Source organism: Suncus etruscus, chromosome 2, assembly GCF_024139225.1.
Source record: "Suncus etruscus isolate mSunEtr1 chromosome 2, mSunEtr1.pri.cur, whole genome shotgun sequence".
Lineage (NCBI taxonomy): Eukaryota > Metazoa > Chordata > Mammalia > Eulipotyphla > Soricidae > Suncus > Suncus etruscus.
In genome coordinates, this window is record NC_064849.1 from 133689228 (window position 1) to 133706247 (window position 17020).

The 17020-nt window shown below is 44.8% G+C and overlaps 1 protein-coding gene across 5 annotated transcripts in view; it reads left to right on the top strand.

The window, feature by feature from the left end:
* Positions 1-10043: 10043 nt before the first annotated feature.
* PDE8B (phosphodiesterase 8B) overlaps positions 10044-17020 on the top strand; it is a 262958-nt gene continuing 255981 nt past the window's right edge. For all 5 annotated transcript variants that reach the window (XM_049766043.1, XM_049766046.1, XM_049766044.1 and 2 more), the window contains exon 1: positions 10044-10385. In XM_049766043.1, the coding sequence (XP_049622000.1) occupies positions 10059-10385 (327 nt within the window). In that variant the 5' untranslated portion in view covers positions 10044-10058. The remainder of the gene's footprint in view (positions 10386-17020) is intronic.

Consider the following 17020-nt stretch of genomic DNA (forward strand, 5'->3'; position numbering starts at 1 on the left):
TTTATTATATCTTAAGTCAAACTGATGTGAGCTAATAACATGTACCCTGACTAGAAATATTCAAAAAACTCAAAGCGTTATCTCTGTGTATTTATAAACAGTCAGCTATTTTTAAAAAGCCAACATTTAACCATTTAGTAAGCTAACTTCTTTTGCAAGATAAAGGATGGCTATACTTTCTAAATCTAGATTAATTTATCTTTCTCTCCTATTTTATAAATTCCGGTTTCTGCAATGACTCCAGTCTCACACTAAATCACAGTTGTGTCACACATGGTTGTAACACTTACATGCTTTAGTTGTGGTATTCAACACACTAAGATGCAGTGCACCAGAAACCACACACTTATCTTATAGGGCTGGAGGTCCTTAAAAGTGGAACTCCTGTGAATCTAAAATGTATGTTGGTTGGTCGGAGGATCAAACTCACATTCTCACCTGCCTCAATATTTCAAGGTAGGTGAACCATCCAGTGAACCTATATGATTGCATGACTACTTCCTTAAGAGTGGGAGAATCTATAGTGACTTATACTACATATAGATATTTCCCAGTCCTCCCTCCTTTGTTTCTTTCTTATCTTTCCATCTCATCTTTCCATCCTCAGAAGACATGGTCTAGTGATCTGATCTCGGTCTTCCCAAGATGAGTTTCTGCCATAGTGCCTTTGCACATGTTCTTCCTTTTCAAGAGATATGTGGACCTCTATGTTTATTGCAGCATTTATTACAATTGACAGGATATGGTAGCAACTCAAATGTCCAACAAGAGATGATGGATAAAGAAACTGTCGTATATTGGACACAATGGATACCATATAGTTACTGTAACAAATAATGTCATGTAGTTTGCTACAACTTGGATGGAATTGGAAGCTATTGCACTGAGCAAAATTAGCCAGAGGCAGAAAGACAAATGCAGAATGACCTCACTCACATGTTGTATATAGATAAATCAAAGACATAGAAAATAGCAATCAATAATCAGCCTCAAATACTAGAATATATCCCTGAGAGTGCCAGGTAAGGATGAAAGAAAGAAATGAATAGGCTGTTGGGAAGTAACATGGAAACATTGATTGACAGTGGGTCTGGGACACATGGGTAGTGCTGAGGGTTAACTGTGCACCAAAACCATAACTGTTAATCAAAAATTACTGGAACATGGATGGGAAGGAAGGAATGAATATTAGACTAGAGATGATTTAGGAATGAGGAAGAGGGTCTTGGGTACTTTGGTGGGGGGTGGGCAGTAACTAGAAACATGTACAACACTATTGTAACCCTATAACCTAAACCATAATAAAACATGGAGAAATAAAATTCTGTTGGTCAGGACTATTCCAGCTGTCAGGTCTCTCTTCTTTTGCAAGCCTTCCCTGGTTGTTATAGCTGATATAAAAATGGACAATAAAACTCATCTTGCTGTTACACCTTAACATCCAAGTATTATGTCTCTTCTGCCATTTCTTGTTTGCTAAAACCCATACCCCTGATTGTCCCATTCTTTGGAGTAGGACTGTACCTAGTTTTTCAATTAAATATCCTTTGATGCCTGTTGCACTTGCAAAATTGACTTCCTGGAGTTTTGGAAATGTGAGTTTTATCTCTCAATTGCCTGGCTTTGAGGATTCTAAATGCAGGTACCGAGGATATTCTTGAGTCCCTCTCCAAGGATATGCCTGTCTGCCACAGTGATGCTCTTGTTCATGGGAAGGAAGATACTTTTAGTAGCACATGGATTCAGGACCCAGTGCTCAGTGCTACCACATTTGATGCTATTGATCTAAGGAAGTCAGAGGTTATCTAGTCTTCCCATATTGTCTCTGCAAGATCTACTGCTGTCCTGGGAAAACCTTCTATGAAGTCAAATCTCTTATCTTTTCATTTGGTGTCAGGAAGAAAGGTCCAAGACATGATATACCTGTAGTTAAATATACAGCTTCTTTGTGTCCTCTTATAAGGCTGTATCTGCTGATCTACTTTGTAGGAATGAAAGCTGCCTTGGAAATGATCACTTTGCTCTTCACTCTTGTTCTACTCTGTGTCTCTGTGTATCTAGTGGGTAAGTCTTTACATCTGTGAATGCACTTACTACCTATTTCTCCACCTACCTCTGATTCTTTCCTTTCTTAACCTCTTTCCTCTAACCTCCAAAAGATAGAAATCGTTTGTCTGATGGTGGAAAAGTCAGTTGAGCTCATAAGAGATTATGCTTATAGCTGCTTTTAGGGAGAAATTGGGGAAGAATTATACCTATTCATTGGCATTGCTTTTGTATTCTCAGAAATAATATTTTTAGAAAAAGCAATCTATTGAGTTTCAGCTTCTTGTTTTCTTTACATTTATTTATGAACTCCACAAATAGATACACTTTCCATAGATGTTATCAATCTTCATATACAGTGTATTTATATATTTGGAAATAGAAAGGTTTATTGGAAAGTAGAAGGAAAATAAAAGACCTACCCAGCAGGGGAGGACTAAGTTATATGTATATACACACATTTCTTTCTTTTTTTTATTATGAGAACAAAGATGCAAAAAAAGAGGACAAAGTAAAGTTACAGTGGGAAGACAATCACCCATAAACAGAATTCTCAGAAGAAATCCCCTTGCTGACACATTAATTTTGAACTTTCAGCCAAAGAACATTAAGAAAAATAAAACAAAACACATGCACAATTACTTTGTCTCTCAAGTCCCCAGATTGTAGTACATTATAACATTTCTTAGCAGTATACAAAGCAATCTAAAGCCACAAAATTTATGTAACTCCTTTAACATTGAAGGCATAGTATTTTTTTAAAAAAGTTTCATGCATCTGCATATAAGTTAACCTCAAAAGTTTAAGTGGTTTTTTTTTAAGGATTAGAGTCAAAAGAGCACAGCCAAAATAGTGTTAGAGAGGCAATTGTTAATTGCATAAGCCCAGCAAAATATGGAGACATGGAAAGGAAAAGCCTTGGCTTAAATACAAGGAGACCTTACCTCTGAAGTTTTCTTTCTGAGTTGGCATGAGACCAACTCTAGGCTCCAGGCATACTAGGTTTTCCAACCCAAGTCATTGTCTGTAGTGCCAATACACTTTTATTTTTCACACAGTCGCTGTTGTTGGTGGTCAGGTTTCTGTAGTTAAAGATCCTGGAATCTGTGCATTATATATATATATATATATATATACATTTTTAAATTAACACTATTTCTTCTGTACAGAGAATGGGGGTATACATTTGTTTAGTTTTGAGTCATTCTTGTTTGATGTTTGGATTATTCATGGTTTTATTATCATAAATAGTATTGTCACAAACACCTTTCTATAAATTGTCTTAATTCGTTTGGCTCTTTCTAATGTCTTGGACTAAAAGGATTAGTTGTCAAAGGCATTCACTGACTGTAAAAATGATAAACAGGGACAGAAGAAGGTGAAATAAGGTGGATCTGAGCTTCATGTGGAGGAAACTCAGGTTTCATCCCTAGCACACAAGGCTCCCTAAGCACCATAGATATCAACCCTCAAACACTGAGCTGAGCCAGGTGTAGCCCCTGAACACAGTTAAACTCCCCACCCAATCCCTCAAACAAATAAAATAGAAAAATATATAGCATTGAGGCTGGAATAATAGCACAGAATTAGAGCATTTGTCTTGCACATGGCCAACCTGGGATGGACCCCGGGTTTGATTCCCAGTATCTCAACTTGTCCTCTGGCCTGCCAAGAGTGATTTCTGAGTGCAGAGCCAGGAGTAACCACTGAGTGCCACCAGTGTGCCCCCCAAAAGAAAAATATATAGCATAAAACTCTACTTAATAAAAGTAAACCACAAACATTTTCAGCATTGAATTGTGAGTATAAAGAGAAGTAAAAGGCAAAATAGAAAGAAACAGGAGGGCAGAAAATCCTGTCATTCAGCCAAGAAATATTTGAGAACCCAGAGCGTGTTATGCAGTGTTCCAAGAAGTGGGATTCAGCAGTGAGTAGGAAATCCCTCCACCTCCCACCACCACCATGACTACTCTTACAGATGGGGAACTAGCCCATAAACAGAATCATGAATCGCAAGTGAAGCAATAAGTTGCTATAAGATAGTACTGTTGAAAAGTTAGGAGACTGAAGGGACTTGGGAGTGGTAAAGGGACAGTGATGGCAGGTGGAGTGAGATTTTAGGGTTCACATTTGAGCAGAGACCTAAGTTCTATTTATTTATTTATTTAAATTTTATTTTTGTTTCTTTTTGGGCCCACCTGGTGATGTTCAGGAGTTACTCCTGGCTATGTGCTCAGAAATCACTCCTGGCTTGGGGATCATATGAGACACCAGGGGATTGAACCAAGGTCTGTCCTAGGTTAGCCGCATGCAAGGCAAATGCCCTACCACTGTGCCACCACTCTGGCCCTGAGACTTAAGTTCTTGAGGGTGTTAACTGTGTTGATTTATGGGCTTATATTATGGGATGGCTTAAGGTAGAGGGAAGAGCTGCTGCAATCATGTGGGCTACTGGAGACCCCTATGGCAGCCAGAGAGAAGATGAATGGGAAGATCACTGAGGATACACAGAGGCCTATCTGGATTTATAAAAAAGACTGACTTCCCCTCATGGGACTAAAAGATATCGTGTGGAATCCATTGGTATCTTCATTTTTTTTTAACATTTTTTTTTTTTTTTTTTGGTTTTTGGGTCACATTCGGCAGTTCTCAGGGGTTACTCCTGGCTCTGTGCTCAGAAATCACCCCTGTCAGGCACGGGGGACCATATGGGATGCCGGGATTCGAACCACCGTCCTTTTGGATGTAAGGCAAATGTCCTAGGCTATCTCTCCGGCCCCGGTATCTTCATTTTTTTTTTTAAAGTTCTTTCCCCTCCTTCCCTTCCTTTTGCTGTTGTGTTGATGGGAGATCACCTGCATGCTTGGTTGTCATGCTGTTGTGGTGCTCACTAGTGGTCATAGAGGTGTTGACGAGGGGGTAACAGTGCACACCAAAACCTTTCTCTTTTTGGGGGTGGGTTGGGCGATATCAGGCTCTGAGTTCATGAATTAATTCTGGCAGGCCTAGGGGACCACCTGGGATGCCAGGGATTGAACTCAGTTCAGCTTCATGCAAGGTAAATGCTCTACCCACTGTGCTATTGCTTTGGCCTTATAGTCACATGCTTGATGGTGCTTGCATCATCAAGCTTGTAGAGGATTGTGCTCTGTGCTGCATGCCCTGTCATCTCTAATAATGGTGCAGTGCTAGGGACTACTGGTCATTCATACACATGCTCTCTGGTCCTTGCATCCCTGCCCACAGCACTTGCACACATTTGTAGCACACACATGTGGCTGACTATCACAAAGATCACACGTACTGTGGGGTCCCAGACATTAGAGTTGAGACACCTTGCTCAATGCATGTGGGCTATACTTGGGGGCTTTTGTGTTTGCCAGGCTGATGCTTTGGCTATTGAGCCATCTTGGGTCCCTGGACTCACCTTCCTTGAAAGGGAGAGGCAGGACCTGTCATTGGCCCCTGCTCCCATGTCACTGGATAGAAACAGGGAAATAGTATTTTTGGACAAATTCCTTAGGGTAATCCTGGCATGTAGAGTTAAATTGGGAACCACTCGTTTAAAAAATGTCACTCTTCTAAATAAAAAGTAATTCAACAAGAGACAGCAAGAATTCATAACATTCCTAAACATTCGTGGTTTAGAGACTTTGAAGCTAATTTAAAATATTGAGGCCTAGAGGTTAAGTGATTCACCCAAGTTTCCACTTCTATAAGAGGCAGCAATAAATGTGCCATCACCCTTCTCACTTGGAGTTCAATGAACCTTCCACAACCTTCTGCTGTACCGAGCTACCTAATAAACGATATCATTTCACTTAGCAGGTGGTTAGATTTCCAATAAGCTCTACAGAAAGGGATGTCATTTGAATGAGGAAGCTTAGTAAGGTTGATTAGCTGATTAAATGTTTGGTTATCTAAAGATCAATCAGAACACTGCTCTTGCTTTAACCTTTATGGTTGAGACTCATTCACAATGGTTTATCACATTATTTGCATCTATAGAGGAATTTTAAGACTCAGACTTCTTAGAATGAGAAGGGACCTTCATTGTGTTAGCATCATGCAGTGCCTGTGAGTCAAGATTTTGACAGAAGCTTTGTTGGACTTCACCAGGAGTCCATGAGCCATTTAGTGGACCATCACCTAGCCAAGGTTTCATTTTTTAAAAGATATTTTGATTTAGTTTGCTTTCCTTTGAGTTATATTTTTTGACATTGGCTCTAAGAAAAATTTTTCACTTGATTTTTTTTTACAATGTTGGTTTTTGAAACTTTATGCTGTAACTAGAGCCTAAATTTAATCTGCAATGTCTGAACTTGTCAACTTTGTTGTTATCATGGAATGTATTGCAATTGTGACATGGGAATCAGTCCAGAAATCATGTAACATGAGTAAGAACTCAGGCCTCAGAGCTAAATTGGGAAATTGTTTCAGTTAAACCATTTCTCTACTTATACAGTTGGGGGGGGGCTCCTAATGACCAGCTTTAAAGCCACAATGGAGCCCAGATTATATGTTTACATTGAGAAACTTTGGTGGATATCACAGTGTTGCAGGGTTGGTTTTATTTCCCACCCCCTTTTTCTTTATGCCAGGATTGGTCATAGAAGCTGTATCTGAAGAACACAATGAAACTCTCAGTGGCTCTAGGAATGGGAAGAAACATTTCTATTTTGCTCACTTTCCCCTTCTGTCCTCTATTCCTGCTATGTGGTTCATTAGATGGAAGGCACCAGCCTCATAGAGAATATCCAGTTTAGAAGTCATAGAACTCAATTCTATTCAGCAGACACTTTGCAGTTACCTACTTTTCCAAGGCTTCATTGTTGCTGATTTTTTATGCTAATAGTTCAACCTAAGTTTGTTTTGTGTCTTGTGGATCTGTCACCAAATTCTCCCCCAGAGGACAGATTATAATTTAACAATCTTTACCCCCATCACACCCCCATTTTCTGGGTCAACCCAGCAGTGCTCAGGGGCTGCCCTAGTTTGGTGCTCATGGGGCACTCCTGGAGTTGAATTGGGTCTTATGGTATCAGGAATCAAACCCTGTCCTGCTCATGTACAAAGCCCATTTTCCAGCCCTTTGAGGCAATTTCACAGCCCCTTCACATAATATTGCCTCCAAAATCTTCATTGAGGGGCTGATCATTTGCTCTTCTCTGAGTGGTTTCATCTTAATAACCACATTCCTTAGAAAACTATACACACTTAATTTATAGTTTATAGGCCTGTGCTAGCCTAGGATGGATCGTGGTTCAATCCTCTGGTGTCCCATATGGTTACTCCAAGCCAGGAACGATTTCTGAGCACATAGCCAGGAGTAACTCCTAAGCATCACCGGGTGTGGCCCCAAAACAAAAACAAAACAAAACCAAAAAAAGAAAGAAAAAAGAAAACTATACACTCAAATGTGGCATGGAAATTAACATGGCTTTAACTTTTAGAAGAGACTGCCATTGGTGGCTCCAAGAAGAATAATGGTGGAAATGGCTGTGCAAGGGAGAATTTTACAGGTAAAAGTTGAGCATAATGCACTCCTAGGCTACCCTGCCATTAGAGATTGGTAGGGAGATTATTCTATTTGTCATTTAATCCTCACGAGGTCTGTCCAGGTTCCAGATGGACCCCTGGCAGGAGAGCTGTAATTCAGGCTTAGGCCTATTCAGGTTTATGCTTGTCTTCAGACCTCTGGCTTATCCAATGGGTTTGGTGTTCTTATATGAGAGGTGAAAATGGAAACAGGGTCTCTGGCAGGATATTCTGAAAGTGCATGTAGAAAGCCCCCAAACATTCAGCAGAGTGAGTCCTGCCAATAAAAGCTCTGAACAGAGCTGCCAATCTCAAAAAGGGTTCTGCATAAAAGAGAGTTCTCCTATCCCCATTGAGGATACCTGTGAGTCACTCCATCCTGGAGCCAGAGCATGCCTTGCATGTAGGAAGCCCTGGGTTTGATCCCTGACACACAAAACTAAAACTAGAATAAAGGCCCATCCTCCTGCTCTCATCTCGGGATAACCCTGAAGCATCATCTTGGCTCCAGAACTCACTGTGTGGAGCTTTCCCTGTCTATCCTGAATCCTTTCCTTTGCTCTCTTGTGCAATCTTCTCTCTCCCTGACCCTCTCCTTTTATCCTCACTTCTCTCCTTTCCTTCCAGATCAGTTCCAAGATGTCTTTCTAGCTCTTCTCCAACCTGCTCACAACCATGTGAGAACCGTTTTTTTTTGTTTTTTTTTTTTTGTTTTTTTTTTTTTTTTTTTGTGGAACCCAGAAGAATGCTGCACAGAAATGTGTCAGCCATGTGACCTTTCCATTAGATAATAGCTCAGAATTTGGGGGGAAGGGACAATAACTGGATGGGCTTTTTTCATACCATCAGAAACGTTTATAGAAAATGAACTAAAAGGTTGGAGTGCTGAAATGAAAAGAAAGAAGGTGGGGCTGTTTATCTCTTTTCCCCCTTCCCTTTATCTGGATTTAGGGTTGGGGTGATCTACTTTTTAAGGAAAGTTTAGAAACTGTCAGTCTTCCTCAGAGAGTTGGTGTGTGGAGCAAGAAAGGGAGGGAAGTAGAGACCATTTCAAGTGAGAACTCGACTGTTTCTTAGCCCCTTTCTTGCTTGGCCTTGTCTTCAGAAGAACTCTAAGTCCAGAACTTTCTCAGGCCATCATCTCTCCTCTGTGTGTTGGGATGGGATACAACAACTCTAACTCAAATTTCATGGGGGAACAGAGAGAGTCACATATCGCAGTCCTGATCTCCTGGTGCAGGACCTGTGAGCACAGGCAAGAATAACTGCCCAGCCAGAGCCAGAAGAACCGCAGTGGGCAAGGGGAGGCTGGTAGGAGCCAAAGCCATTGCAAAATCTTAAAATGTGTCATCAGAAGAGGTGACACATATGGGAGGAGAAAGCTAAGCACCATATGGGGACCTCTTCCTTCTGGTCAAAGCTTAGATCTGAGACACTAGGGTGTGGTGTGGGGGTTTGTCTGCTGGCCTGCACCTCTATGAATGAACAGACTCAAGGTGAAATGTGTGTGTGTGTGTGTGTGTGTGTGTGTGTGTGTGTGTGTGTGTGTGTCTGTCTGTCTGTCTGTCTGTCTGTTGGGGGAGGGGGCTCTAGGGAAGCAGATGTACCTTCCCTCTTCTTGCAGAGAGCCAGCCTAGAACTCTGCGGGTTAGACGGGTGGGCTGCTTTGGACAGTCTTTACTGGGATGGTGGTTCCTTGGCTTCTTGATGGCTCTGGCCTGAGCCTGAGACTTTTACTGCGATGCCCTCTAGGCAGCCCGTCCAGCAGTGCTGGGGGAAGAAGGCCTGGGGAAGGTTGGGTTGGGGGGCGGCCCAGCGCCCTAGGGTGGGTGAGATGGCCCAGGCCAAGGCACGCGGAGGAGGAGGAGGAGGAGGAGGAGGAGGAGGAGGAGGTGATGCCCGCCCTCCTGCCTCTGAGCAGAGACTCCCCGGGGGGCCAAGGCCCTGCCCAGCCGGGAAAGAAAGCTGGGGCGCGGCGGAGCCAGCCAAGGCTCGGGAGGAGGAGGACGAGGAGGAGGAAGAAGGGGGTGTGGGTGGGAGCGCAGGAGCGCGCTTCAAGTGGGCAAAGAGGGTGCGGGAGAGGGCTCCCCGGGCTGGGGGGGAAGCCCGCGAGGTGGGGGGTTGGTTGGGCCGAGAGCAGCAAGGAGGGGCGGGCGGAGGAGGCGCGGGGAGCGTTTGGGGCGCCGCGGCGGGGAGGGGAGAGGAGAAAAGGGGAGAGGAGAGGAGAGGAGAGGAGAGGAGAGGAGGGTGGCGGCTGCCGGTGCTGCGCGCGGGGCGCTGGGTGTGCGCGCTCCCCTGCTCGGGGAGGAAGATGGGCCGGGAGGGAAAGTTGGGGTGACGCGCGTAGCCCCCGGACACTCGGCTGGGGGCGCCGCGCCGAGCCCGACGGAGCCAGGCCCGGGGGGCGCACAGTCCGCGCCCTCCCGGCAGGTGTCAGCGGGCGGGCGGGCGCGCGGGGAGAGCCCGGCCGCGGCATGGGCTGCGCCCCCAGCATCCACGTCTCGCAGAGCGGCGTGATCTACTGCCGCGACTCGGACGGGTCCGCCTCGCCCCGCCAGAGCAGCGGCGTGTCGCAGGGCCCCGCCGGCCCCTTGCACGGCCTCTTCGTCCCCACCGACGCCCCCGACGCCGCCGCGCCGGGGACCCCGGGCGCCGCCCGCTGCCGCAGGGCCCGCGGAGAGCCGGGCAGCGGCAGCGGCGGCAGCAGCAGCTCGGGCTCCGTGACCACCTGCCGGGGCCGGAGGCGTCACTGCTGCAGCAGCGCCGAGGCCGAGACCCAGACGAGCTACACCAGCGTCAAGGTAAACGCGGGGGGCGCGGGGTAAGGGTGGGGGGATCCCCGACCCGAGAGAGAGAGAGAGAGAGAGAGAGAGAGAGAGAGAGAGAGAGAGAGAGAGAGAGAGAGAGAGAGAGAGAGAGAGAGAGAGAGAGAGAGAGAGAGAGAGAGAGAGAGAGAGAGAAGTTGACTTTTTTTAGTGGGGGTCCGGGAAATGGGAGCAGAAAAAAGACCCCCTGATGGGGGACCTGGAAGCTGGATCTGGGGGAGACGGGGGAGACTGGGGTGTCGGGGAGCCGGGCTGAGCGCTCAGGGTGTAGCTTTGATGCAGGACGAACGTGCGTCTAGTGCGGTCCCTCTCTTCTCTCCTCCCTCTCCTCTCCTCTCCTCTCCCGGCGGCTGCGAGCACGGTTGAATGAAATTTGGGGAGCGCGGGGCTCGAGACGCGCGGCGCAGACCCGACCCGGCCCGGCCCAGCCTGAGCCTCCCTCCAGCCCCGCGCGCGCATCCTCCAGGCGGAGGAATCGGGGGTTTCTGGCTTCTGACCCGCAACCTGCAGCCCGCAGCTTTCGGCCTCAGCATCTCGGGCACCGCGTGGGGGGAACTTGTGAATGAAAGAGGGCGTTTCTGTTTTGCGAGGGGGAGATACCAACAGGGACCCAAAGGGAGGAACCTGTTGTGTCACTCCTCTTGGGCCGGCGGGTTCGGAGACTCAGCTGAGCCCCGCGGGGAGGGGTTTCCAGGTTGCGTTTCTGCACCCCATTCAGCCGTGGAAGGGAGGTGGGAGGGGGGAATGTTCGTTTGATTGGCTGGATATTTCTTAATGACGGACGGAAACACACCACACACACACACACACACACACACACACACACACACACACACACACACACACACACACACACACACACACACGATGGCTGTGATAGTAGCCTTTCTCCGTTCCCCAAATACTATAAAACCTAAGAGGCTTTTTTGCTGTCTTAGCCAGCCACGGACCTTTTTATCCGTAGGACAGTCTGATAGCTCCATTCTGCAGAGTGGGAAATACAGCTCCGTGAACCATAATGTCACAGAGAATTCCTCCCAGGACGGGAAGGGTGGCCTGGGTGGATATGGTGGAGACACAACTGTGTGTTGAAGAAGGGGAGAGTTGTTCAACAAGTGGCCTTGCATCTTCATTGGATAGTCGGGTGACACCGGAGGGGTGAAGGAAGGCTAGCATTTTCTTCCTTTTGTGAGCTTCATAGATTAGTACCTGATTTCGTAACTTGAAGTTTCATCTTTCAACTTGAAGGTTGACATATAGTGTGGTAGGGGTTCTCTGATATTAATCCTCTAATATAAAATGATAATGTAACCATCTGATGATGTTTCTAGGACCTACTGTGTGCCCCTATAAGTTTTTATGCTAGAGTTTGACTCGAAACTCTAACGGGAGTGAATCCAAGGATTCGAGAACCAGTGTTTGACAGCATACAACCAGCACATGGTCATTTGCTCCCGAAGCACGTGTTTGATGCTCTTTCCTAGTCAAATTTCTGTCTTTGGTTTTAATACACGAGTTCTCTTAACGTTAGGATTAGCTGCAATTTCAGCAGATTACAATGTTAGATGTGGGGAGATAATTAAATGGAGATGTTACTAGTCAATACTCTTCTTTGCCTTCTTGGGGGAAGAGGAGATGGGAAGACATTGAAGCTGTAGTTCAGACAGCAACCACTCCATGATACCCTTTTTGGGGTGGCCTAACAGTGTGCAGTTTAGCCTTTTAAAGTAGCAGGAATCCCAATTTAGCACTTGGCAACTCTAGCTGCTCCCTGTTTGTTCACTGAAAGAAAGAATAATGAATGAACTCATTCTCAGTGTTTCAGGACTTCCCTCAAGAGGCTGCTTAGAGACCCAATAGGGTAAAAAGCTGCAGGGAAAATGAGTCCCCATTATTAACAGCTTGTAGAAATGTGTATAAACAACATTGGCCTCTGGTTGAAGTGTTGGAAGGCTTGACCTGGACAGAAATTTAACTTGCTTTGCTTTATCAACAAAACTTTCCCAAATAAGAGCGTACTTCATATCAACCCATTACTCAGAAGGTGGGGAATGAAGCTGCTGCTTCAGTGATTCAACCCCTTAACTGCATGTGTTGATCTTAGAAACTAGCAATGGGACCTTACACTTAAGACCAGCATACTTGTGGAGATAAACTCTTCAGAGAGATTGCCATGGGATTGTTTTAATAGCTAATCATCGTTATAACTTGGTGTTGTATTATTTTGTTCAGTCTTCACATGTTGCATATTCTTCAGTGGGTGAGGTCACTTTATAAAAATTTTACTTTCATTTCTTCTTAGAACTAGAATTCTTTGGCCTGAGAAATTAGAGTGAATTTCTAGCAGGCTCTCTTCTACACCCCTTCTTCCAATATTTTGCCCTTTGGTCCTAATTATAGTGGTTACATTTATTTAATTTTTAATTCATCTTTGTACATCAATTATAAACCATACCCTCATTATCTACTTGGTCTCTGGTGTTCCCCAGAGTGTAAAAATGTGTGCTTGATTTCTCTCTCTTTCCTAGCAATAACTCATCTCATTAAGCTTTTAGAATGATGGAGAATTATGATGTCAAACATGATGTCAACAGGAACCTTCTTGAATACCTAATCTACAAAAAATACAAACATTAATAATTCATATGCAGTACAATGATATCATATGGTTTCCATTTCTGGTAAGAAGTTTGCTTTGCCTGCCAGTTGCTGTAAAAATGCAACTTCCTAGCAATGTGCCTTCTTACGGTTTGCCTTTTTAAAAAATACTACACTAACAGGAGAATCCTGCTGAATTCTCCCTCCTGAGAGCTGAGAGCTTGCCAGTTTTGTACTGCTGTTCTGAGAGCCTCAGAGGAGATGCTGACGCGTTGCCCTAGAAGAGCCAGAGAATCTTCCACGTCTCAGTCTTTTACCTCAGTGGATGTGGCTTAGGAGGTGCCCAGTTGAGATGGGCATTTTAGAAGTGACTCTATATGGACAGTCACCATGCAGGCTTCTCCATGCAGTTTAACTGTTTGTGGATCAGGCAAGGGGGTCATTAGTTTTAAAAAAGGATTCTGGGCCTGTAGGCAAATCACTGGAAATCCTTTTCTTCATTCATGGTGACCAAGCCAATTATCTTAGCTAGTGTTTGAGCCAGACATTTTTGCTAGGGATCCTGGGAATATCCCTGCAGCTTGGTAAGCAAAGACTAATGGGAACAGTAAATCTATTGCGGGGGGGGGGGGGGTGGTGGTAGTGGTGATGGAGCTTAAGCCAGTCATTGAGGACTTCTAAATACCTGTTAGAAAGCTTTCCAGATGGGGGCCGGTGAGATAGCATGGAGGTAAAGTGTTTGCCTTGCATGCAGAAGGATGGTGGTTCGAATCCTGGCATCCCATATGGTCCCCTGAGTCTGCCAGGAGCGATTTCTGAGTGTAGAGTTAGGAGTAACCCCTGAGCATTGCCAGGTGTGACCCAAAAACAAACAAAGAAAGAAAAAAACCCACTTTTTTTTTTTCAGAGTCACCTGGAATTCACTGGGTCCTGCTCCTTGAATTTCAGATTCAGTTCAGCTTAGGTGGGTTTGTGATTTCAAAATTTAATAAGCTCCCAGCAGAAGCTGATGTGGTTGATTTAAGGACCACATTTTGAGAATCAGTGCTTTGAAATGCATGAAATGGACCAAGGAGAAGAAAAATCAGGTATAGCCTTCCCTGGCCGAATGCTTAGTACCAAATTGCTTGTTTGGTGTGGGTCAGAGTGTCAAAATCATGCCTTCATTTTGATGTGCTTCTGTACACATGACTTACCATGTCTATTGATGAAGTCTATCACTGGGCCTCTGAGGTATGCTGGAAAGCATGTACATAGGAGCACTGCCCGATTGGTAGCTCATTCTAGGTTCTTGAGGGTCTGTTTCCCTTTAGGATCCTCTGGGGCTTTTCTACCTTTCTCTGTCTCTTCTCTGCTGGACTATGCCTGCCTGAAAGGGGAACTACAGAATGAGAGAGGGGTTTTCCAGGATGCGATGTGACAGCAAATCAGGTCAAACTCCATTTTTCAGTCCTTGGAGTTCTTGCTCATCTTTCTCATTTTCATTCCATTTCATCATCATTATTAATTTTTTTGTGTAGTGCCTGGGATCTAAGCCAGGTCTTCTCATTCAAAACACCTACTTTATCACAGAGCCACATCCCAACTCTTCTTTTCCATTTTAATTAAATTTTAGGTTTGGGGTCAAATCCAGTGGTGCTCAGAGCTTAATTCTGGTTCTGTGCTCAGGAGTCACTCCTTGGTGAGGATGAAGGACCATATGTGGTACCTAGGATGGAACCTGGGTTGACCATCTGCAAAGCAAGCAACTAAATCCCTGTTTGATTTTTTGTTTTGTTTTGTTTGAGGGGCCACATCTGGCAGCACTCAGGGGTTACTCCTGGCTCTGTGTTCAGAAATTATTCCTGGCAAGCTCAGGGGAGACCATATAGGATGCTGGGGATTGAACCCGGGTCCATCCCAGGTCAGCCACATTCAAGGCAAATGCCCTACCACTGTGTTATCATTCCAATGCTCCCTTTTCCATTTTTAAATGGAGTATACAATTTTGCAAGTCCACCAAGTTGATTTTTGTTATTGTTGTCATTATATTATGAGGGATGGTCCCAACAGTGCTGGAGGCAGAGGGGACTGTGCAGTATTAGGAGGAAAAAAAAAGTCAGGCATGTGCTCAACCACTTGAGTCACTTCCTGGGTTTCTAGTTCCAGTAACTTATATGGGCTGTCAGAGAATTCTGCCTTTTTGAACAGGGCACAGGCTGCTAATTTTTCAGAGGTGATGCTTACCTAAATGATCTGCAGTACCCCTAATTATACTGTCCCTATCTCCTATGATATCAGGTAGATTTGAATAACTGCAGATAGAAAGTCACTGATGAGGGAAGGATAGACCTTGTGACACCAAGTCAGTGGTGGGTGATGTTAGGAATCAAATAGAAAGAACAGAGTGAGCCCCAGAGAACCAGACCAGCTGACAGAATCTATACTCAGAAACCCAGACAAATTGGGAAAGTCCAAGTGAGAAAGTCAAATCTAGAATTCAGAGATTGGGCAAAAACATTAATTGTTGAGCCAGGCTTAGACTTCTGACAGGGGTACAGAAGGGCCTTACTTTCAGCTCCATTTAGGGATTTACTATTGAAATGGAAACACTCAGGGCCCCTGGGGGATGCTTCTAAGCACAAAAGGACTGTAAATGGACCCTGATCTGAAGGAAGTTGAGGCTCACTAGCCAGGTTTAAACACCCAAGATCAGCTGGCAGCAGGGATAGAAAATATAGGGTGTGTCCATGGGGTTTTCCAGAAGTCATCACAGGCTCAGACCAGGCCAGATTTATTGACAGGATGAAAAGAAATCAACCAAAGATGAGAAGCACCCTAACACTAGAGAAAGAGGGCATGGTTCTTATTCTCTGAATGGTTCTGGGAATGGTTCTGGGAAGCTGAAAACCCAAATCTGAGATGGAGAGGTCCAGGTGACTGAGTAGGTGATGGCTCCCTTGACAGTAGGGAGAAAAACCTGCTGCATGACCTCACTCTAAGCTAGCACCAGCCAGCATGTTCTCTGGTTGGGCACATCTGGAAAGTTGAGACTGTGAAAGCAGGATGAGACCATGCAAATCATTCCCTGAATGGTTCAGTACATGTGTGAAACGGTGCTTCATGTTTTTAGTGATGCCCTGGTATGTTCTAGATGAGGTGGCAGTGCTTATAGTTATCTGAAAAATGCTATTGTAAGTGGCCACTTTATTCAAGGTTGATGCTTTCTGTGGAATTACCAAGGCTGTTTCTACTATGCAATTTATTCTGTTGTGAGACCTCTAAGTTCTGCAGAAACACACCCACTTCTTCAGTTCCTTCAGCTCACCAACTCAGCTCAGATATTTTCTTGGTTTTCTCTAAGCAAACCCCATCAGCAGGGCAACCCTACAGCAGATGCCAGTGCCTTAGTTTCTGGAGGTGAAGGCCACTCAAGGTCAAGGTGCCTTGTGAGTTCACCTGCCATCTGGACAGCAGCTGGTTCCTGCTTGTTTGTGTCCTTGCTTGGCAAAGTTGAAGCCGGCTCTGGTATTTCTCCTGCCTCTCACAGAATACTGACTCCATCCTGAGCACCCCATCCTCAAGAACCTGTCTCAAGCTTATCATGTCCCAAAGACCATGCTTCCACATATTCTCCAGATTAGAGTTACACCACAGGAATGGGGAGAAGACTTGTTTCTTTTATTGTATCCCATCTTGGCACTGGTCCCTCTTCTCATGATCTCAAGGCCTTAAGGTAGGGGGGAACAGGGAGAGACTGTCTTCATCAACGAAAATAGCCTGTGACAACCCCACTTAGGTACTTTATTACATTCGTGTTCACTCTGTCCTTCCTTAAGTTTTTTTGTTCCTTACTACAGCCTCCAAAAGTTAAAAAGAAAAGTAAAAACCTTATAATGAGTTTGCAAACTGATGTTTCAATAAAAGTGTATTTTATATGTGTTCAGTGTTTTGTTTTGTTTTTTCAAAATTAAAATTGGGGGGAACTCCCCAAACAGTGCTCTGAAGGCTCCAATTCTCTCCTGGGAATTCTT